The 24536-nt window shown below is 34.6% G+C and overlaps 1 protein-coding gene across 1 annotated transcript; it reads left to right on the top strand.

Annotated features, from left to right (window-relative positions):
- The first annotated feature begins 389 nt into the window (after positions 1 to 389).
- APC4 (Transducin/WD40 repeat-like superfamily protein) lies at positions 390 to 23241 on the top strand. Its single transcript, XM_086449146.1, is given in 19 exon segments — positions 390 to 559; positions 675 to 786; positions 1920 to 2011; positions 3147 to 3230; positions 6203 to 6445; positions 7889 to 7969; positions 10028 to 10182; positions 11822 to 11982; positions 12103 to 12203; positions 14342 to 14416; positions 15369 to 15548; positions 16899 to 16981; positions 17075 to 17173; positions 18092 to 18196; positions 18995 to 19133; positions 20392 to 20607; positions 20709 to 20861; positions 21483 to 21564; positions 22678 to 23241. Coding segments are annotated over 19 exon segments (2334 nt in total). The 5' UTR covers positions 390 to 481; the 3' UTR covers positions 22773 to 23241.
- Positions 23242 to 24536: the final 1295 nt, after the last annotated feature.

Genomic DNA, 24536 nt, shown 5'->3' with positions numbered 1-24536 from the left:
AAAAGCATCTATGGTTTAGAGACACATCCACCTCAGAAATGTCCCTCACAATGTACATTTTAATGTTACTTCAACATTATCCATAAACTACTAAGAGTCGTAAGAATCCGACACTCCCTTTTGCATAAGCCCTCATCAAAGAATTGTGGATAATTTTCCTCGGGATATACAAGAAAAAGATTTATGATTCTGCATATCACGATGCAAAAGATCTATGGTTATGTGGTGGGGGTGTGAGAAAATCACTATTCATAAACTAAAGTTTTGGGCGTTTAATCAATTCAACTAATTAATTCGGGTGTTCAATTATTTCGACTAAATAGGTAGGGAGGTGAACCAAAAAAAAAAAAAAAATCCAACTCTTTACTCTTCTAGTTCTAGGTTGAGCTTCCTACGTTCAACTTTACTCCAACTTCCCGCCATCAAAGAACCATTTTCTCTTCGCTCCGCATTTCATTTGTAAAGTGCAGACTCTCTCTCTATGGCCATGGAAACCGAAGAGGCCGCACAAGGAACTATTCCCTTTCAGCTTCAGTTCGACAAACCTGTCGCTGCTCAGGTTCGTTTTCAAACTTAGCAAGTAATAGTGTCTCTTCATCTGCTCGAGCTTGCCTTGTTGATCTGTTTGAGCTTACTTTTTTTTTTTTTTCTCTATTTAAATCATCATTAATTAGATCAAAATCTCCGAGTGGAATCCAGAGAAAGATTTGTTAGCAATGGTTACAGAGGATTCTAAGATTCTTCTCCATCGTTTCAATTGGCAGCGATTATGGACCGTATCTCCAGGTGCTTCTTCTTTATCTGTTTTTAAAATCTTGTTAATGTCTCATGTTTCCTATTCGATCTTCCAGATATCTTAGGGTTTTGTTGGAATCTCTCTTCCGCTTCTAAAATTAGGGAAATAGAATGACCATATCTTAATTTTTGAAATATTTTTTAAACAAAATTTCATATTCTTATTCACATTCACAATGGTCTTCTAAAATGTTTGAATAAAGACTTCGGGGTTTTGTAAAAGATTTGGAAGTTCATGAAGACTCGAAGCATGTTAATGACTTTGCCCAAATCATTAATGATGGTATTCTTTAACCTACTAGTACTTAGTTCTGACTCTATGATTACTACAAAACTCTTGAGTTTGTACGAGCAAGTTAAAAATCTTGATACCACATCATGTGTGATCGTATATCTGTTAGCAGAATTATGGATAATATAAAGCATGTATCTAACACAACTTGATTTCAAATTTGTGGAGAGGTAACTATGAACACTTGTAGTTTACAGAACAAATTGATTAACAGTAACTTTCCATTGTCAACCTCCCACAACATTTATTTATGGATGGGGAGTGGGAGCAGGGTTTAAAATGTCTCATCAATTGAATGTTTCGGTTAATGAAAATAAATGATATTGTATCGACCAGTACATTCAGTAAAAACAGATACATTTTGGTACAGTTCCGAAAAGGTCAATGTTCCATATCAGTCTCTGTTGATACTGATACATTCCAATACATTCTGATATTTTAAATCATGAGTGGGAGCAGGCCCTTTTATTTCCCAGGTTAAAACTCTTATCAGATGTGGGAATTTCTTCTTTACCGACATTAAGATCAACCCAAACTCAATAAAAAACTCGCTCCCAAAGTTTGAATATACAATGTTGGGATTGAGTCAACTCAAATGACAATGATGGTTCAGTTGTGAGTTAGTGCAAGTTAAAAATGAGACAAAGGTCAAGTTAGGTTGTATTCCAATCATGCGTTTTTACATTACTTTTGTTCATATCGAAAGTCAATTTGATAATGAAATGGTTTTAAAACCATGATTTCTACTCTGAATGTTGATTATCTCTAAACCTTTGTTACCTTTAAATTTTGTTCATTGTGGACCTACTGACATATTCTCAATCATCTGTAGGAAGATGCATAACCTCTCTGTGTTGGCGCCCTGATGGTAAAGCGATAGCTGTTGGGCTCGAAGATGGCACTATTTCATTGCATGATGTTGAAGTCAGTAGGATTCAAACATTCAATTTCTTAGACATTTTCAATTAACTTTAATTGGCACCTAAGATATTGTGATTCTTTACCAAACTGTAACGTTGTGATTCTTTACCAAACTGTAACGATAATTCATTATGATTCAGACCTTTCTTTCCTTTGTGATTTGTTGGTTTTTTTTTTTCCTTTACGAAGTTCAATCACATTCGATGAGGCTTGAAATGGCATCTACATGTAATTTTCACATTTTCAACCACTTTGACATGGCTTATTGCATTGGGTTTTAATTTGGGTGCATTTTTAACATCTTTGATGTATAATAGGCTATTGATTATTAAACTTGGAATACATAGTTTGAATTTGGGAACTTCCAATACCCTCCAAGGTGGCCTTTTTCATTTGGACTGCCATGTTGGACAAAATTTTCAGAATGGACCACCTTATCATTAGGGCTTTTAGATCCGATATGCGTGCCTTACGCACAAAAAGGGTGAAAGAGAAAAAAGGATCTCCTCCTCATACATTACTAGTTTGACATTTCTTGGATGGTGCCAAGTACCTTTTTTAAGTCTAGGATGGAATGGAATGGACTTCTATCTTGGGTGCCTTTAGGAATTCTCATTTTGGTGACTTTGGATTAGATAGGAACCCTTAATTTATAGAACTTTCATAGTTGTTGGCTTGGTTTTGAGGCTTTTTGGGGCCTTGTCTCCCTTCTATGTTGGACTTCTTACCTCCTTCAATATATTATCTTCAAATTAGGAGACAACTTATGATCATACTAAATGGGGTTCTATTTATGATAAAATCATTGTGTTATCCTTTTCATTGGTCTACTTCTGATCTAAAGCTGCAACTATGGAGGACCAACATAAGCAAGAGCTGGTGGTTTACGACTATCTAGCATCAAGGCTATCAGAGATACACAATAAAGTAAAAGATGTGCAAGTTTAGCTTAGCTAGCACTACCATTAGGTTAGACAAGTAATTGTTCTTCGTGATACTTAACCTCTATTTCTGAGCTTCGTGCTTGCTTTTCATTCTATTGAATATCTTTCTTTTGGTTGTTTGTACTTCACATGATTCCTTTCGCTTTTCATTCTATTGCATCATTAAAATAATCAGATTTATTGGCAAACTGCAGAATGGTAAACTGTTGAGAAGCGTAAAGTCCCACAGTGTGGCTGTTGTATGCCTTAACTGGGAAGAGGATGGACAACCAATAGGGGTATGAAGTTAACTTGCTATATATATATATATTGTATCTGATGCTCAGTGATCATCATTGCCTTGCTAAATGCACAAGTAGCTTTTCAATTCTTGAAATGTATATGATTTAGTGAATTTGTTCCATTGGGATCTAATTGCTTCTTCTAGTACCTTCCTTTCATGGGTCATATATAAATATGTATATATTTATATATATACCTTGTTTTGTGCCTTTTTTTTTTTCTTTTTCTTTTTCTCTAAAGTCTAAAAAGTGCTGGAAGCTCTCCACCATTTTAATATTCTAAGAGATAAGTGTATGCATCCTGTTTTATCTTACCTTTTCCTCTCAAGACTGCAGTTCACCATTATTTTATCTAAGGGTATCAAGTATGTGTTAGTGTTGTGAATGTGGGCAAGGCAGCAATGCATCATCTGAAATAGGTGTCAAGTGTGTGGTACTAACCAGGGGTCAATACAAATATGGTAGAAATACCTTAACCAAACACACATAATGTCAGAAAATATTTTATTTTTCGTATCAAGTGTGTGGTACTGCCCTGGGGGTCAATTACAAATGTGGAAGAAATTCCTAAACCAAACACCCACAGTTTCAAAAAATGTTTTATTTTATGTATTTTAAATATTTTGTTTATTAACTTTTTGAGGATAAGAAACTCTCCTCGAATGTCTTTACTCATTGTAAATTGGGAAGAGATTTGAGGAAAGGCCTTCACTTAGAGGGCTTTTCAAATCCTCCCTTCCTGTTGATTAAATTTCCACAAATAGGTGTTTAAAGATGAGAATGCTGGGGCAGATGAGTAGAAAGACTAAGAAAGATAAAATTAGAAATTGCTAAATTTAGTTGCCGTAATAAGTGATAATTAAGGGGAAGTTGATTGATGGTTTGACCATATGCAACAAAGACTAATGACAACCTTGGTTAGAAGTAGCTTGCAAGTTGAAGATACTAAAAGAGCAATTAGTTGTGAAAAGAATGAGGGTTGAGGTAATGAGAGCAGATTTGAAGACACGACTTAGTTGAAATCTAGCTAGGGCTAGGTTTTAAGTTTCATTAAAGGGAGATGAGGAAGAATAGAGAAAAAAAGGAAAAGAGGAATTAGAGAAATAGGGATTTTAGAAGACTTGTGTGGAGTTACATAACTCCTCCTCTGATAAACATGCGTGCTGATAGGGACCATTCTAAGTAATACGAGCCATTTAACTTTATAGTTACAATGTAAAGGCTAGGGTTGTCCAATTAACCTGTCATAAAAGAGGCCTTACTGTGGGATATGGAAGTATTCCCAGCTTCATCTCTGTTGTTATCCCTGGACTTGTCTGATCACTGTGAACCAATGTCATTTCACATGATATACACAAATCAGCCACATTATACCTCTGGTTTAGACAGATTAGCACAAATCAACTGCACTGCATTGTTGCTTTAAACAAATTAGCCACACTTCATTTCTGATTTACACAAACCAACCACACAACACTTCTTCTACCCACTTTTGATCACATTAGCAAACTTTTATAGACTTTGCAGTCACCAAAACCATAAAAATAGGTACCAAAATAAAATATTTTGATTTTCATTCACCAAACAACAGCATACCAATTATTTCTGAATTTTTTCCCAGCCAAAATTGCCCAAATATGCTAAGGGTGGCAAATATAGTAAAGAAAAATCCACACAACTCCTTCAATAGTCATCCAAACTTCTCTAACTGGTTTTGTTTAATAAAAAGAAATCAAAATTGATTAAACAATAACCATTTAGCCCATTGAAATCCTTTTGTATTTTTGCAGAAATCAGAAAACACAATACTTGTTTTGCTAGGTTTCGAGGGGTAGGGCTGAAACTTCTACAAATCTTACAGAAAAATCAGAAAAAAAAAAAAAATCTATAAAACAAGATCTATCCAGTGGTACCTGCCTCAACTGGGTTGGATACCCTGCTGTTGATGCCAGCTGTACGGTTTGATGATATCAGCAAGGTGATGACATCAACAACCTCATCTCTTGTAGTCTGAAACTTCTTGAGTGTTTTTAAGCTTCGATACCCAGTTGAACTCTAGCAAAGCTTAAAGAGAGATGAGGAAGAAGTGAGAAAGAAGAAGAAAAGGGGAATAGGAGAAATAGGATTTTTTCGGAGACTTGTGTAGAGTTACACAACTCAGGAAAAATACAAGTATGCCCTTTCGGACAGACTTTAGATAAGTTAAATGGAAGGCACAAGATTTGTTCAGCTGACCCCATATTTTTGAGGAAGGCTTTTATGATGCTGATGACATAATTGTTCTTATCAAGGTTAGAGAGGATACTTTGAACAATTATTGGTGGCATATGTTATTGTTCATTAAACCATCAGTTACTATTGCAGACAGATTTTTATTAGATGATGAACTAAGGTTATGAACCAGCTAGGAGTTCTGTTTGTATCTGCACAACCTCTTTGATCCATTAAAGGTAAAGACTTGGGGAAGTAGTTCTACCGTTTGGTTAGTTTGTTGAAGGGATAGTAAAGTTTAGACTTTGACGAATCCCAGATGAGAGAGGAATCCTGACAAATAATGGCAACTCGTGGGTCATATATATTAGAGAGAAATGGATTAGGTGGCAAAGAAGTTACGATTAAATGCAATGTCCTAGTATCTTATCCCTGTTATTCTTTCTTTTTTTCTTTGGGTTCTGAAGTCTTATTCTTACCTCGGCTACTGAACACCCCTCAACTGACTCTCTCATGTTGGATCTACTCAGGTACAAAGTAGAATATTAGATTGATATGAAGACTAACATCTAGATACTCTCTTCTAGTTTCATTTTTCGAAAAAAAGAATATTTCAATTTCTCGAAGATGGTATCTTTTTGATAACCATTTACTACCTCACATTTATTTTCTTAACAATAGAAGCCTTTAAATTTCATTTCTGTGTTTGTCCTCTTATAATGTGATGGGTGTTTTTATGTTTTAAAATTTACATTCAGGATGACAGTGGTAACATCTTAACTTACGAAGACCGTACTTCACGTTTCTTCCCTTCTGCTCCAAGAGTTCCTCGGATGCCTGGACTGGTATCTGGGGATATTGGGTTCATGGATGAGAATGAAGATTCATTTCGAGAACTATCAAATTCTTCACATCAACGTTTTAACATCCTATGCAGTGGAGACAAAGATGGAATAATTTGCTTCAGTATATTTGGGATTTTCCAATAGGAAAGATTGTAAGTTGCTGGTTTGATTTCTGGTTCTTGTATAGCTGGTATACATAAATTCTTGAAATTGTTTCCCTTTATTTCATCTTCATCTACCTGTTTGTTAAAATGTGTTTCACTGTTTTTGTCCTTTGACATTTTGTCATATCGCTTGTTATCTTACCTATCAAAAAAATAAAAATAAATAAATAGCTTGTTATCTTGGTTTGCCCTTATGAGGTTTAAGGAATGCTTGAGGTTCCTTCAGTCCTCCATTTTCATTTATGAAAACCGAAATCAAGGTTGTAATGGAAGAGAAACAAAATAAAGAGGTGAAAATTTGATGAGATTTCTTTATTTTTGTGTGATGGGTTTTGTAAAACCCTTCCATCATTACTGTAGCAAACTTATCTCTGTAGCTGCAGTGCCTCCAACAAAGGTTTGATACTTAGATATAAAAAATTCTTTATAGAAGTTCCAGCTCAATCAAGTTTTGGTTATGTGGGGATATTCAAGTTTCAGAGTTTTTAATGTTGGGGTTGGGTATAGCATCAGCCATGTTCTGATACGATACAAGTGGAAATCCACGATAATTCTGACAAATGTTGAAAAAGATGTTGAAGCAAGCATGTAAATGTATCTTAAAGTCCTAATACAACTTTAAATGCCAATTTGAATTTAGTAAAACATGTCTAATAGCCATCTTATGCACTGGCACATGTAACTGAGAGATTGAGATTCAGAATTAAGCATATCAACAGGCTGCCATTATGTAACCTACATAAATCCATGTATACACATGTCATTTAATCGACTATGTTTATTTTTGTTTTACTTTTTTTTCTTTTCTTTTCAAGATGATTACAATTCATGGATATTTATGTTATTAGATCATAGATCCTTGAAGGTAATAATGAACAAAAAAATCTGGAAACCCTTTTATGCTGTAGCTACTATGCGATGCCATTTTTACTTTCCATGAAAGAGGTCTGAAATTGACCTTTTGGGTTATAAATAGAATCTTAATGAATATCCTCCTATTCGTGATTTTATGTGAACTATATGAGTTTTAAGCATAAAAATAAAAATAAAAAGAGCTGTTTGAAATTAGACGCTGAAGGGCATGAAAAGGGTATATCTTGCATAAGGAACTTCCATTTCATTTGAGGGTTAGCTTTACTTTTTAGAGCTATTTATTTTCTATAGGCATAGTATCCTCTTTTTATATCTTCATTATCGTATAAAAGTTGGTACCATACTGAAGGCAATAAAATGTCGATGCTTGGTATCATTCCTTGTTTATTCAGTATTTTTGAACATTTAACTTTGTTTCTACACTGATATCTTTCCGTATTAATTTATCTGCTCATTAAATTTTATCCGTTAGTTGATTAATTCTGGTGTTTAACTATGATAAGTTACTACAATTGCTCTTTTCCGTGCTAACTCCACAATGTGCTTGAGGGTCATGTACCAGAATATACACACGTTAACCTTTTGTACTCCATATTTTGACGATCAAGCTGGCTATCGACTTCTAAATGCTTCAATATACAAGGTATGATTTTTTGTACTCCATGAAGCGTGAATTCGTAAAATATTTTATATTTTTCTCATGAATTGACATCTATTAATGTTTCAAAGCTAATTATTCTTTTGATGAGAATATGTTCTTTTATGTTCTGTACACAATTTGTGTAACATTTATCCACTAAAGCCTCTTTGTTTGCTTTATTTTTTATTATTTTATTATTACTTTATATAGGGTTGAGTAGTCAAGTTACATGAAGGAGATATCAATTGGTAAATCATGGTCTTTTCATCTCTATTGGAGCTTTGTATGCATTGGTTCTTCCAACATTCGCCCTTAGTTACTGGATAATTGCCTAATGCCATATTATTTGGTTCTACATATAAGCATGACTTAAAGTGGTGCTCAAAGTCCCAAGCAATGGTGGAAGTCATCTGTAACATACTTATTTTTGTTGTCAGATGAGAAGGGCTACCTTGTTAGGGATTACTTGGAGACGAGCAAGGAAAACTTATCCTAGAATCTAAGTTTTAGAAGGAACTTAAATGGCTATGAATTGGATTCCACTATATATTGCCTTGGATAAGCGAGCCTTCCATTTCCACCTCTTTTTTACTTGGGAAAAAGGCCATTTTCACAGTCTGATCCTTCTATTCAACTATCTACTAAAGCTTTCCTCGGAGCTTTCCCACTTTCTTCTTTTGGGCTCTCATGTTCCATACAAAGTCATTTGCTTCATTTGGATGACTTGCTTGATTAAGATCCTGACAATTGATCACTTCGTTTCCCGTGAAATTACATTTTTGGACAACCTCATTGGAAGAATCTTGACTTTGATCATCTGATTAATAGTAGGTGAATAGTTTTTAATTTTCGCTTTATGTGCAGGACAGTTGGAGAATCATGTAAATCACACTTTATTTTATTTTTTTATTTTATTCTGAGATTTGTTGAATTCTACCAAGTTTAGTCCTAGTACACCAAATCTTTGTCATCTAGAGGATAGCTGATTTGGAGGTTTCTCCATCTTTTGATTAAATGGGATATCAAAGTACTTTTGCATCAGTGGTCCAAGTTATCCACGGACTACAAAGTTGGTTTTTTTTATTTTTTATTTATACTTAAATGGGATATGATTATAAAGAGGTAGGATAGGTTGATATTATCGTTCATTTTTTGGTTTATCTTGGTCAGTCTCCTTGATCTCCTTGGTTGTTTGTATTCTTCCTCCTTTTCTTTTGATAAAATTTATCTACATTATTATATAAGAAAAGATCATAGTCAACTACACCTAAAAAAGAAATCGTTGTTAACTATTGTTTTATGTAACAGAAGCCGGGAGACAGTAGATAATTAACTCCTTTTCACTTTATCTTGCGGATTGTAGGGTGCTCTTTCTTTTTTCTCGGTTTATGCTGGACTATGCTGAGTAGTGTGATTGAGGTCTTTGCCATTTCCATCTCTTATTGTGATTAGACTATTTGGACCAGTGTTACTGATTTAGAAATGGGTTCATGGAAAGCAGCGAAGCTGTTCCCCTGTTTAAAAAACAATGGACTCCATGTTTTGGTCAATATTAGCGTTTGGAGATGCTCTTCAAGTTTTGGTCAATATTAGAGATACCCTGTTTTGGAACCACGTTTAAGTCAATGTTAAAACACCCTTGTTTATAGACATGCCCTCTTGACCTAAGTGTTCTTCTCTAAGACTAATATAAATGACTTAAATGCCCTCTACAAAACAACCTCTGTGAATTGGGTTTGTTTTCTAGAGTGGTGAACCGCGAACCTGACTCTGAACTGATGAACCAGGTAACATAGATTTGGACTATTTGGAAATATAGGAATGATAATCACTTTATACATATAATTTATTAGCTTGTTATGGATCAAATTCACTATCTTGATTTTGTCTCACCAATTTTTCCAATGTCTCGAAAATATTTCGCTGTCTCGGTTTTCACCCAACCCATGCATACCTCAAGCTTGAGATATTAAATCTTGGTATTATTTTCTTCTAATGGTCTTGCATAAGCTAACTTAATCCATATGAAGATTACTTTGGTGATGGATGGGTTTTGATCAGGTGGCCTTGTCAAAAGATCTTTGTCATTTGATTGTGATAAGCTTTGGGGAACTGATTGAAGACAGGATTGAACACAAAGATTTACAGATGTCCACTCATGCTTGTTTAGCTGGATTGCATTGTTTGCTTCTCGACACTTCTATTTTCCGAGAGAGGTGTGTTATTCCAATGTTTCTTACAAGTTTGGATTACTGATAAAATGTCTTCTTATTATTTAGTTAATGCGGATTCATGTTTATTCTATGTTAAGTCATATATGATTTTTCATCATTTTACATAACCTTTATCTTTCATTTTAATACACGAGACTTCTTCCTTGTACATTTTCTTTACACTGTAAACTTGATTATGACAACAGCAAAAAAAACCTATGATAGGGGTTTAAGAGGCTCTTAATACCTCAGTTTGTTGTGCTGACTAGTATAAACTGTTGAATGGTGTCAGTCAATATTTTGCACATACAATTAACTCAATTTAATAAGAATAAAACCATCATCAATTAAGCCTCATCAAATCATTGCAGATCTCGATCCAAAAAGAAAATATACTGGTCTGGTAGATCAGATAAGAGATTTGTTCTGCAAGAGAGATGCATTTCCAAACCTGATCCAGTAAATAGAGAAAATTTATCAAACTAGCTTTCATCTTAGTCCATATCAAAGATTTTTTTTTTTTTAAAGAAAAGAAAAAAAGAAAGCGTTTTATTACCCACAATACCTAAGAAGCACACTGTTTCTTTAAGATTGGATGAATTGAGAATTGTATAATGTATATTGTGAAGTATTATATATTGGATCAAGGACTGGTCAATTCGATAGACCAATAAGGAGTTCCAAACTACAGTTGATAAATTTTGAATTTGGCAAAGATTGGTATGAAGGGTAGCTCCAGTTCGGATTCGACATTTAAGAATTTGATAAAAATTCGGTTCACGTTAAGAAATTTGGATGCATATATCAAATGCATGAAAGATTATGTTTTATAACAACTCAAGTCAGCAATTCCACAAAATCCATGTATAATTCTCCTCTTACCATTCCACCTCAAATACACAACGGGATCAGCCTATGTGTTGACCGATCCACTAGATTGTCCTTGGTCCAGTACCAATGGACAAACCCATTAGTACTGGACTGTTGTTGAAGAACTATCGATGTGGTGATAAAATTTTTTTTTTTTTTTATCGATGAGGTGATAAATGATGCATGGCTACAAGGAAACTGATGAATGTTGTGAGAGCATTGGATCTTTTGCAAATTATTTATTCATTCAATTCATTTGTTACGTGAAATTATTCGTGTATTGTTCATTAGTTTGCTAATTTTTGTGAATTGTTGTACTGAACAGCTGCATTGACGTTTTCCTTTGAATTCATTCGACCCACAAATTATTCGAGAATTGATTATGGTCTGAATCTGATTTTAACATATTGAATTTTGGGTCATTCTGATCCATTAAACGCCCTAGATTCATCTTCCATGTAGAAAGTTAAGTTTTTGCTCGCTAGTGAATTGTTTTTAAATTACTTAAGTGCAGAATTTATTTCTATATGCCAATTTTTTGGGACAAGGTTTTGCTGATGATGTAAAGTTCACCAAATTCATTCAGGGTAATTTTACTTGATCTACATGTTATGTTTTGGTCCCACTTTCCTTCATCACTCTCTTATTTCAATCTGTAATGCTTTATCAGTGTTGCTGTTTATTCTTTTATTCAGATAAGTTCATGTGGTGACCTTTTTTCAGTTTTTACCTGAAATATTTACCATTTAAGTCCTTGTTTTTCTTTTTGAAGGAAAAATGAGCTCCATCAGGTGGCCCAACAAGCTTCAAACATTGAGGATTTAATCGAGGTTGTCAGGGCTTCACTATCAGTTATGTGTAAGCAATGGTCTGATGCCATGCATACATTTCATGAGAAGTTCGACACACTATCTTCTTTGATTGTTGACCATGGTAGCTACAGACCTTAACATCATAAAATTTTTAACTGGAACATATTCTATATTTTATACTGCTCCTTTTGCTTTTTTTTTTTTTTTTACATTCACTATTTTTTCTTGTATTTGTTTATAGGGCTGGATTCATGTCCACAAGAGGAGTTTCTAAGCCTTCTAGGTGGTGCTCGGACAAGTGCACCGGTTCATCAGTTTCTAGTGAACTCTCTCGGTGAAGTGGTATCATCAGCTTTCATGTAAACTTTATTAATGAGGTTTTAGGTATATTGAGAGGCGTTTATACATGTTGGTGATGCACCACATATTGTTTGGTACATATGCAAATTATTGATGCACATCAATATATTATTTTTAGTAAAAATAAAATATTACAGAAAGAAACTACATTAATATAGAATATACGAACCAAAAGCCTCATACATTATTTCTAAAATCATAGACTGTGACCTTTTAGTAAAACCCAAAAGCCTCGTATATAAAACAATATTTACCACATTGTTGGAGTAAACAATGTTTACCATATTTATATAACCATAATAATGAGAATTGATGGTACTTGGTAAATGAACTTTGCCCAATTACTTTCATGTGCCCAAGTCATGGAGGAAGCCTAGAAAGACTAACAACTCAAGCAAGAGTGCTTTGTGTATATGACAAACTACTTTATATATGACATGGACACAAAAGGTTTTTGACATGGGTACAAAATGCTCGATATTGTTACCTGGATACAGTTCTTACTTGTACAATTATGACATTCACCCTTAAAATTGAACTATCCGGCACATATACAAAACCTATTTTGTAGTATTTAGGTAATATCTGTTAGATTCACTTTTAACCCCTATGCATAGTTAGTAAATTCGCGATTGATTCGTGAATTAGACGTATATTACTCTTCCCTATCAGAACTGCCGTTGGATTCAAAGATTCAGATTAATTCGCGGATCTTTGAATCCCAACGACTAAATCACGATTTGTACATATATTCCGTTAGTATTTTATAAAAATATGTCGTATTATCATGTTCTCACTTCAAAACTCAAGACTCAAAAGAAGGGAAAAAAAACCCTAAGTTGAAAATCGCCCCCATCGACCCACCGTGAAGTTTACTCGTTGGTCGTCCATTGTCCGGTGAAATTTCCGTCTACTTCGCATTAATAACTTTTTAGAAACGACAAATTTTTTTTTTTTTTTAATTTAATTAGGTCATGGGACATGATGATTTTTGCATTAATTAGTATATCATGTTTGATACTTTTCATTTACATTGATTATTAGATGGATTAAAACTAAATCTTTATTGCAAATATATATTTTATTGGATGAATGTGATTGTAGATTGTTTATTTATTTAATTAAGATATTTTTAATTTAAATATTGATAATTTGATTAGTAGATTAGAATTATTAGGTCATATCATATGTTATATATATCCAAAATTTTGAAAGTTTTAAAAATTGTTGGATCCAAATCATTCTCAAACTATTTCTGTATTGTATTCCGAATTTCCACATTTTCGAGCGAACTGGTGTATCACTATTCCGAATGGTACCTGATTTATTTCCTTACCATTTTTTCCCCATCCACCGAATTGCTAACTATGCCCTTATGAACAATAGTACCAGAAACACATCAATAAAGAACCCAATTTGAGACCGAGAGAAAGCAAGTGCAGGAGCTGACGGTACAGAAGATGAAATTATGCTGTGATGACTTAGTGCTTAATAGGCTTTATCACGTAAAGCTGATTTATTTTCTTTTCATGAGAGCCTTCTTTCAAATTCATGTAAATGTGGGTAATTACAAAATAATCATATATGCCAAAAAGTAAAAAGCTTGAAACTAAATATTAGAGTTCATTAATGATTCCTTGGCAAAACTGGGGATCAAAACAAGTAGTAGCAATGCAATTGAAAGATTTATGATAGAGAATGGCACATCCCGCCATAAATCGGGGCAGCCACTTAAAAGGAGCAAGATAAGTGCTGTCCGCACAACAAATTCTTAGAAAGTGGAATGTCCTTGTTACGATAGCTTTAAATAGGTCTTATGAAAGAAAATCTTTGTTTCATAGCATTTTGGTTTTACTGGAATGTGTGCAGGAGGCTATCTTTGAAAAAAAGAAGATAAGAATAGACATGTAATGATGCAAAGAAACTTTTTTTTGATATCTCTTTGAGCATATCAAACAAATGCGTAATTCAACAAAGATATTGGTGATGCAGCTCTCTATACTCAATGTTACCTGTATTATATACTCCACATCAAGATGTAACAGCTATTCTTTGAATCATGTTTGCCAGGGATAAACCGAAGATGTTTGTTTTTAGTCTGAGAGTTTGTTATTGGTCAGGGACTCAAGCGTGTATCAAAGGCTATTGATAGTGCTGGAAAAGAGCTTCATGTTATTGTTCGTGAGCATCTTCAGGTGCATCTTGGGTTTGCAATGTATTTATGTCATTTTCTTCTATTGCTTTCATCCAAATTTAATCTCTTAATTGGATGTCGTCTAAATGTAATTTTATCTATAAATCAATTTTTTTACTTATAGTTACAGAATATGGTCTGGAAACTGTTCAATTCACAATTTCTGTGCACAAACTCAGCAATGTGAAAACATGTTTTCTCATTGATTGCTAGCAACTTTACTGCAATGGAAAAATATTTTGTAGAAGTTAATAGAACCGACCACCCTCATTTATTTACCCAAATGGCATGACATATCTTCAATCCAAATCCCGCCTTAAGACTTCAAACATTGCTTAAGATTCCGAACAAAAGCTCTGTATGAAAGCCTTTTGAACCCTACAAATCAGCTACATGGCTGATGATGGTAAGCAAATTCTTCTACAGATTATCTATTTTTTTGTACCCAAGCCCTATCAAGTTTCCTGTTGACCATTATACCACACAAAGAAAACATGTATGTGTTTGTGCATGTCCAGTGTCTAGTAAAAACTTCCTTGCAGATTGAGGCAATGGAATAAGTGAAGTACAAAAGGAAAAAAGGTATACTAGCAAGGATGATCTCACTAGCCTACAAAAGGATACTATACATCTCAGAAATTAAGTATTAGTATAAGAAGGTCCTCCATCTACGTAAAAACCTCAAATCTGGTACCCCTTACTTTAGAAAGATGGAAGTCTAAAGCAGATTATGTCTTTAACCTTTGTAGTGGTTGATTCGATAGAAACCTCCCTTATCCTCGAAAGTGCAACTACTGTGCTCCTTCCCACTGGACCTAGATATTGCAAAGGAGCCTCCACAGAATGCACTCCTGAGGAAAGAAATCAAGCATATAATTGATTTTATTCTGTTGTGATCCTCATCTAAGCAATCCTAGGGTCACATTAAATGTTTTCAATAATCCGTTTTGCAGCCTGCTGCAGAAATTATCGGTTTTAGAATCGGAGAACTAAGAGGCCTTTCACGATGGCGGGCTCGCTACCAGGGTATTGGGCTGGATGAAAAACTTATTGATGATGCAACAGAAAAAGCCGGCATGTTGCTTGTACAAGTTGAACGATTTCTCAGGATCCTGGCAATCGTGATCTATCAGGTATTGTTGTGGCAACTTCCTTTTAAGATTGGTGAATTAAACTATTTTTCACATGTGAAGGTTTTCCAATACATAAACCAATCAACATTCTATCCTCATAAAGGTTGCAGATACGAGCTCAGGATGGTTCATTCTCAATGTGATCTTTCTATATAGCATTGGTTTTGTCTTCCCACCCTTGTTTCCTTGCACGTTTAGTGAGGTTCCAAGGTGCCTTCTAAAGCCACATTTTTGTGTGGATGGCCAGCCTAGAAAAGATCCAACCATCTTAAAAAAAACAAAAACCAGCAGCCAAATAATTTGTCAAATGAAGAATTATTGTTAACCATTGCGCCATGCACCAGGCTAATGGTGAATCTGTGGAAATCTTCTTCTGTGCCATGATCTTGCTAGGCAGATTGGAGTCTCTTTCTTCACCTTGTTCATTATGTATTGGACCATTTCTTTGTTGGTTTTCATTTGCCATCGTGCCCAAATGACAGTTCTTTTGGCGGCTCTTTCCCTGTTCAGTATGTTGGGGATTGTGGAAGGAAAGGAATAAGCATGTTTTTGAAGGCACATTAGCAGAGTTGTATGTTATTATACTAAATATCTAAGTTATTTTGCACAAATAGTCTTCAATCTTTTAAGATTGTATAGGTCTTTGTTTTGTTGATATTGTTTTCAGATGGGATCATGTTGTATCTGATAGAGGCTAGTTTCTGTATCTACCATCCTCCACCAGTTTACTTCCGTTCAACCCCTTTGATCTTTGTACCATTCTGGGATCTGCTACTTTCTTTAATAAAAATACATCCTTACCATTCAACAAATATATATTAAAGAAAAATGTTCATACCCCATTACTTTCTTTGGTTTCTTGTGGAGGTTGATGATATATGTGATTTGTTGAAAATTAAATGCTTCCACCTTTTTTCCAGCTCAAGTGATAAGTTCATGTCTTTGAAGCTTTTGCTTGGGCGTTGTTCTAAATATAACTCATCATTGGGTTATAAAAGGTGGAAAAGAAAACCAGGGTTTAAATCTTGTCTGCAATGCTCTGGTTAGGAGAAAAATCAAGACTCAACATTTTGGGGTTAACGTTTTGTTTTCGTCTCAAAACTGGAATGTCCCGGTCAAAACATTTGGAGTCGATATGAAACTTTAAACCACATGGAAAGTAGTTCAAGGCACTTACACTGCATTTCCCAATACTGTTTATTGGTATGCCTCAGTGGACTCAGGCATACATCTGTAGTGCACTTTATTTGCTTTGCCTGGAGACGTGCCTAGAGCTATGCATCTATATTATTACCTTGTGCTATAGTAATGGATTCTTGTGGCTGAACTCTGATTCTTTCTTCGTTTCAGTTTCAGAATTTTTTTACTTGGCTTTCAAAATGTATAAAGCTACTAATGTCTGAACCAAGTGACCAGCTTCCTTCGTTCAATAGGTCTGACTGTATAATGTTCCTTCAATGCTCTTAACTATTATTTTGAATTTTTTGCTTTATAACATACTTAACTATTGTTGGGGATATCAACAGTGAACTTGTTGTTACATTCTTGAAGTTTCTTTTTGACCAAGATCCTGTCAGGCTTTTGTTGGAGGTCTCTGAAGTAGATCACAGTATTGAAATTGATATGTAAGTTCTTTTTCATACTTTTAGAATCAGATTGAGCCTTGTTTCATATCAATTTTTAATATTTCAAGGTTGATTGAGTTCTCTTTCTTTTTCCACTGCCATAATTTTTCATATGGGCTTGTAAATGGTCATTGCCATAGTCCTCAAAAGTTGTTTGTCAACTTTCTTTTTCCACTCAATAATTTTTCTTATGGGCTTGTGAATGGTCATCGTCATGGTCCTAAAAAATTGGGGTAAGATCCTTATAATACTCAAAATAAAAGTTGGACCTAGCTAACAACGTCTCGGCGCTTTTTTTTTTCTCCCTTTCAACATGTACCGACATGGTACATGTGTTGTCACGTCTTGATGCATACAAACGTGCCACCCTTTATTTTAATGATTTTTAAAAGAGGGCTAGTGTGTTACATCCTCCATACTCCCTTAAGTTCCTAGAAACAACAACAATTGTTTGATAGCTTTCCTTCTTATGAATATACTTATGCCCATTAAGTTATTAGATAGCTATGGAAATGATTTGTTCTATTTTAGCGATAGCCCAAGTAGTTGTGATGAGATGGTTGACTTTTAAGACTAAGAGAGACAAAATCATAAATTGGTATATTCAAGGAAATTTTGGAATAGACCCAATAGGAGATAAAATAAGGGAAAGTCATTTGATATGGTTTGGGCATGTGAAAATAAAGCTAAAAACAACACCAATGAGAAGGAGCATTTTAGATGAAGTCAGGAGCTCTATGGCTGCACTTATACAATTCAATCTGATGCAATGGAAAAATATGGAAATTAGTGTAAAATTAGGTCTATTCATTTAATCAGATGCATTATGGCTGCACTTATACAACTACCTATATTCATTGTTGATCATTTGCAATATTCTTGTTGAATCCTAAAATGAAGGAATGTACAATTGTGCAGGGACACATTGCAAAGAGTTCAAGAACTAGTTCAGTTTGGCGGATTCTCAGATACTGAGTACTTGCGGAAAACATTAGCTAAGGGATTTGAAGAACTGGAGTATAGGTAATTCTAATTTCTAGTTTACTTAATTATATTTCTTGTAGGATACCAAGTGTTAATTTTAATGCTTGAATTACAAGGATGGTATAAGTGCTTTTAACATTATAGAGTGAAGATTTTTTATTTTCTTTGAACCTTAGCTGCCATGTCATGTTTTAAGTAGCTTTTTTTTTCCAACTACCACAAACGGAAGCATAAAATAAACAGCTGAAGGTGCCAGCTTGTTAAGTTGGTTGAAGCCACTGTTGATACCACGGCTCCTTCACTTACTAATTACCGACCACTAATCTTGCTTGTTTAATAATAATGGTCTTAAACCCATAGCTTAGTTGGTTTGACACATTGCTAAGCATCTTTGAGGTTGTGGGTTCAAGTCCAGCTTACCCATCAAAATAATGATAATAATAATGACAAGAACAATAATAATAATGATGATGATGGTGATAATGTCGTCATCATCAGGTTTATTTCTTTGTAATGGTGATGGTACCTAATAAATCCTGTGTATTAGGAATATTATATTCATTCTTCCTACTAATGTTCTTTTGCTTTGGTCCTATTTTAAGCTAGCCAGGAGATATACTTTTACATTTACTACTTGAATTGATACCAAGTCATGTTGGAGTTAGTAAGTTCCTTGAAGCATATTAACTTGGTTAAAAAAAATTACATGTTCCTCGATGCTTATTATCTTCATTAAAATTTAGAAGCATGGTTTCATTAATGACTTCCAAATGGAATAAATTTCCATTCAAATCTTCAAATTCTGAATGCTTGTTCTTAATGGCTTCATAATTTCAGTTTCAAGAAGGCTTTCCTAGTGCCCTTCACTACAATTTCCAAAAAGATTCATTGTGAAGACTTGATGCCGTTGTTTCCTGTACCATTTTCTCCAATATCTGCTTCGCTGAAAATTCCTACATCAATATCATACTACAAGGTACTTAATAGCCTTCCTCCATGCGTATGGTTGTCATTTTCAACTTGTGCTTTAATATTGAAAAAAATTTAGTTACTATGATTCCATGATCTTTTGTTCATTCAGTTGGACTGTTGAAAATCTAATACTTGATTGTATGCTACCTATATCTCTCTCTCAATGTACATACATCCGTATCCTTATTTGTATTGTATTGTATCGATACTTGTACTTTAGTCATATACGGTGTCCAGGTATTTTAGATGATCATTTTCCATGCTCTTTTCCTGATCTCCATTGTATGCATGTTTTTTAATCAAATGATGCAACGGAAAGTTGTTAAATCAAGTAGTAACTACAACTTCCCTTTAAACTTAAGGATTTCTGTTATGAATTGAATTAAGGGGCTAGCAAAAATATTTATTTAAAGATTATGGCATTTTCATATCACTAAGGGGCATCATTTTCTTCCTTCTGAGGTGAACCTTCTTTTACTTTTCTTTTCTTTTTCTTTTTTCTTTTTCTTTTCTTTTTTTTTTTTTTTTTTTTTTTTTTTTTTTTGGGGGGGGGGGGGGGGGGGGGGGTGAGGTTGCTAGTTGGGACCAGCGTTACCCAATTCGTTATATAATTGCCAAACCACAAACCAGTTCACAGTATGGTTCACTGCAGGTTTGTGAATTGTAGCAAATCTTGCGAATTGTATTGTACTTTATTTATTTTTTAAATCATCCTCTACAAGTTGATAATATTTGTATATCACCCATTTTAAATTGAACATGCCCCTTTGACGTTATTATTAATAGACTACTGAAAAATGACCAAATACCCTCATTTTAAATAAAAGAAACTAATCTGTCATTTTCAATCTCCTTTTTTACTTTACTCGTTATGTCAACCTTCAAATGCCATCATCGCTGTCTACCCCTACGAACTGGGTTCATTCTCGAGTGACAAACCACAAACCCGAATTCGAACTAAGCGAACCCAAGAATCAGGTCACATAGGTTGGGACCGAACCCATGAAATCATGGTTACAATGTCGAATGTAACTGATTGAGGTATGGGCCGTATGGCCTAAAATCATAGATGAGCCTTTGATGATGCCATTCATCCCCTACAGTGAATGACGTATCTTGACTCAGTTCTTGTCTGTGCAAATACTTGTGCACTTTTAATTTCTAGTCTATGGCTTAGGCCTCTTATCATTATTTTTGTGGATTATACCTACGTGCTGCTTCTGTACGACACATTTTGATTGTTTTGTTCACTTTCACTATAGGAAGGCTTCCCCGGTGCTTCAAGTTGTCACAGACTTGTGGACTACATTTGTTTCAGAATACCTGATGAGTCTTTCTCAGATATGCCAAACAGTATATGCATAGCAAGGGGAGTTATGCATAACTCAAGTAGCATTGAGAAGAGTTCCGCTTTTATGGAAGCTGTAGTGGTGGGTGTCCCTGATGGTTACCATTGTGTGGATCTGTCCCTATATAAGGTAGCATATGGAGTATAGAAATTCCATACGCACGTCTGTTTATTTTCTTTTTCTTTTTCTTTTTTTCCCCGTGTCTTATAGTTTTATCTGCATTAAAACAGGAAAGCCAGATTGTTTTTTTACTAAATGAAACGACAACCACTTCTGAAATCGGGGGGAGTGCCCAGATTATGATTAAACAAGCAAGTGAACTTCCATTCATACCTGTTACAAGATCATCATATCCAATCAATTGGACGTTGCGTGAGTTGAAGGTAAGGTATTTCTTTGTTCAGTTTATTACTTTTTTTACATTCTCTATTTTTTATTTAATCATTTTGTATAAAAACAGAATCTTCTTATTCCAAAAATAAGTCTAGAACAAGTTCCTTATTTTTTTAAACTCAATACCAATCCATATGGTTCGAAATAAATCAAGTGTTGGTGTTCAATACAGAAACGAAGTGTCTGACATGGTTCCATTGAAGAACCCAAAATTCAAACATCATTACACATGCATTTGATTTGGATGCATCGACACTCACATCCATGTTGTGCGGACATAACAAAATAAATGCTAAAGCTGTCATGCTGTTACATGGGATTAGGAGTTCCTTCCGTGCTGAGTTTCTTCAGCTGTATGTTTGATATTTGTGTGACCAGAAAGTTGTCCACCATATACTCTTTTTGGAAAACTTGGGACCTATTTAGATTGCCATTTTTGCTCCAGAATAAGTCTTTTCAAGAGCTAAAAATGACCTTTTGTGCAAAAATGGAAATAGAAGTGGGCCCTTAATTCTCCACAGATTATAACACTTCTATTTTTTATAATTGCTAGCAGTTCTTACAGTATCGTAGATGAATAATTATGTCTTATAAGGATTTCTCACTTCTAGGACTCCGTGATGGACTTGCACATTGAGAATGAGAGAGTCAGATGTATTCCCCACTCTGTACATGCCCCATTTGCTGTTAGTGGTAAGTATTTCTTTCTTAAGCATTGTTTCATTTAATACAGTGGACTGTCGTTGGAGCCAATATATAAAATCTGCTTATAGGTCATCACATGAGAGTCTTGTATAGATGGACATGATTTAGAGCCATAAGCGACAATAGCACCCATGGAATACTCCAAATTATTAAACTAATCAACTGGTTGTTGTAACTTATTGACTGTTAAAAGTTAAGCAATTAATTGGATGGTTAGGAAGCAACCTTCACAATGTAGAATAAAGGCATAAGTTGACGTTGGACATTTCATTTCCATAGTATCCCCTTTTTCAGTCCTATTGGATGTTATGATAGGTTTTGCATCGTACTTCCGAACTCAGCTATTGGATGTTTATATACAATAGAACTGAGCTAATATCCAAATCCAAACTCAGTCCTATTGGATGTTACGATAGTTGCTACCTACCCACTTAACATTTCAGTAAAAAAAATTTATTTTTGTCTGAAAAATCTTAACCTTTAGAAACACTCTATTAGTCAAAAAAAAAAAAAGATGGGGGCCGGGAGTGGTGGGGGAACCCTGCAATGCCATTACTTAAGCAACACATACTCCCACATATGCATGTATAAGGTTTGGGCTAAGTTAACACGCTAGATGACTAGATGACACATGCTTATGGTGGAGATGAGTTAAGAGCTTATTTTCAATGAGGATCTCACCATGAAAGATTATTCTCACAAAAAATCAGTTGTTTCAAGGAACTTCTAGTTCTATTAAATACAACTACAAATCAAGGATGAGATGGATAACCATCACTTTCAATTAAGCTAGAAACGGTGGGGTTTCTGCACAATGTTTGCCCATAGAGGGTGAATTGGGGCCTAAGATCAGTCTAAAAGGCCAGCTAATACCTCTTACTGGTCCCAGACTCCTGAGGGTGGGAGAAATCGGCTTATTGTTAGTGAGTATTAAATCATCCTCACCAAAAATCACCCCTTACTCAAATCCATATATATAATTTGTCTCAGTTCTTGGTGCCAAAATGATCATTTAGGTTCCACCCTTTTCTTCCCATTTTATTTAATGCATACTTCCCCCTGTTATTTAACATTTGGTATTTGTATAACTTGTTTTTATAGCTTCGAGAGGTGTGGCATGTGTCTTTGCTTCCCAAAAGCGTGCCCTAGTATACATATTGGAGGAAGACGAAGATGAAAGTTCAGATATAGAATGATTCTCAGTGTGAGATTCTTTCTTGTTGCCAAGTGTTGTAACTACGGTGGAGCTCCCCTTTGTCATTGTCTCTAAGATATATTTTTCTTCATTGGTTGGTGAGCTAGAAGGGCTTGAAGCTTGAACCCACCACCCTCGAAGTTTCGTTGCAATGTCAACTTAGCTGCTGAGGAGGGAATCCTTTTTTAACGAAGAAGAACTAAAGGAAACTGATCTTTGATGATGTTGAATAGCATATTTCATTCAGTCCTTCACCACAAAGTCATTTAATTGCAGATTCGGTCCTTGTGATAGTTTAGCCAAGTATATGTAAATCTAAGGCAACTGTTACACAGGTGCCATTGATTATTGTCATTTTAATGTAATGGTATGGTGTGGACCCCATTGATCGTGTTTAAAAATCTTTGGATTCAAGTGTTTCAGAATCATTTTAAAAATTCAAAATTCAAATACCTGAAAGGATTGGGTTCTGAGTATTATTGTTTCATCGGCTGTTATTTCTTTTCCATTACCATTATTACTTATCAAGAATCCAAGAGAACGGAGGAACAGGATTCATTAGCCGATCTAGATCTTTGGGATGAGTCTTTGGTGCTGATAATGAGCTTGCTTTTCTCTTGGTCAAATCTCTGAGACTGATAGAAGTATCTTTACATCCGCACCCGATGTGCCCCATTCGAAGATATTGTGAAATTAGTGCAATTTGAGTTTGAGGTTGGTAGGAGCCTTTCGGGGTACAAATTTTTTGCTTCATGGTGTTGGCTCCCAAGTTTTAAAATCTTACTTTGATAGAAGTAAATCAATTAAAATATTTTTATACAATCAAAAACATTCAATATTTCATAATAAATTTTTTTTTTTTTTTTCTGGTATCGGCTGGAACTAGAAAGTTCTGCTGCCGAGACATTCTGAAGCCACATGAAAATTTTAAACACATCCAGTCTGATCCCAGGGGGTTATCTCATGCAAAACAAAGGTCCTAAATCAGATACCTTGAACCAGATACAAAAGATGAAGATACATCAGGCTAAAATGTCATTGAAATAGCATCATAGCATAAGGATTGACATCTCTTAAGACTTGGGATTAATCTGCACAATGTTGAGAATAAAAGAATCGTCACGCAATCCAAGAATATGTCCAAAATCGAGCTAGAAAAAAACACTTCCTCGGGTCATTTATAACTCAAATACATACAAATCCTAAAGAGAAAGTTGTGAAAACTTAGAATCTTAAGACAGGGTGTGGGTACTAAAAAAAATTCTACTGAATGCTTCTGGAAAACATATGCCATAATAGGAACGAGTGCTGCATTTTATGTCCCATGAGATTAATATCAGCTACCCATGAATAAATATGTTCGTCACTTACCTATGAGCAGAAAAAAAAAAAAAAAAAACAGGAACAACTAAGTGATATTAATCGAATGTCGAGGTAAGCTATAATATCACGCAAGTGACAAGACATGAGGAGAATGATAGAAAAATGAATTGTGGTTAAGGGGTTTATAGTACTTGCATGGCACATAGATGGATTTATCTTCTATTTGAGCTTTGTGCCAAGTTCGAGAAATCATTTACAATTGGCTTCAAGGTAAAACATGAGGGCTCGATAATGGCTTTAGATCCATTATTCTTGAAACTGCAAAATTAGTGACCACCAAGTTAAAAGAGCAACAAAATGAGTTAAATAGGAGACATCTTCCTTCACCATATTTATAATACAAATATTGTAGTAAAATGATGTACATTATATTAAATAGTTC

Source organism: Akebia trifoliata, chromosome 8 (assembly GCF_017979445.1).
Source record: "Akebia trifoliata isolate Shusen 1 chromosome 8, ASM1797944v1, whole genome shotgun sequence".
NCBI lineage: Eukaryota > Viridiplantae > Streptophyta > Magnoliopsida > Ranunculales > Lardizabalaceae > Akebia > Akebia trifoliata.
The sequence above is the reverse complement of the archived record's forward strand: the minus strand, read 5'-3'. Positions and strand labels throughout refer to the sequence as shown.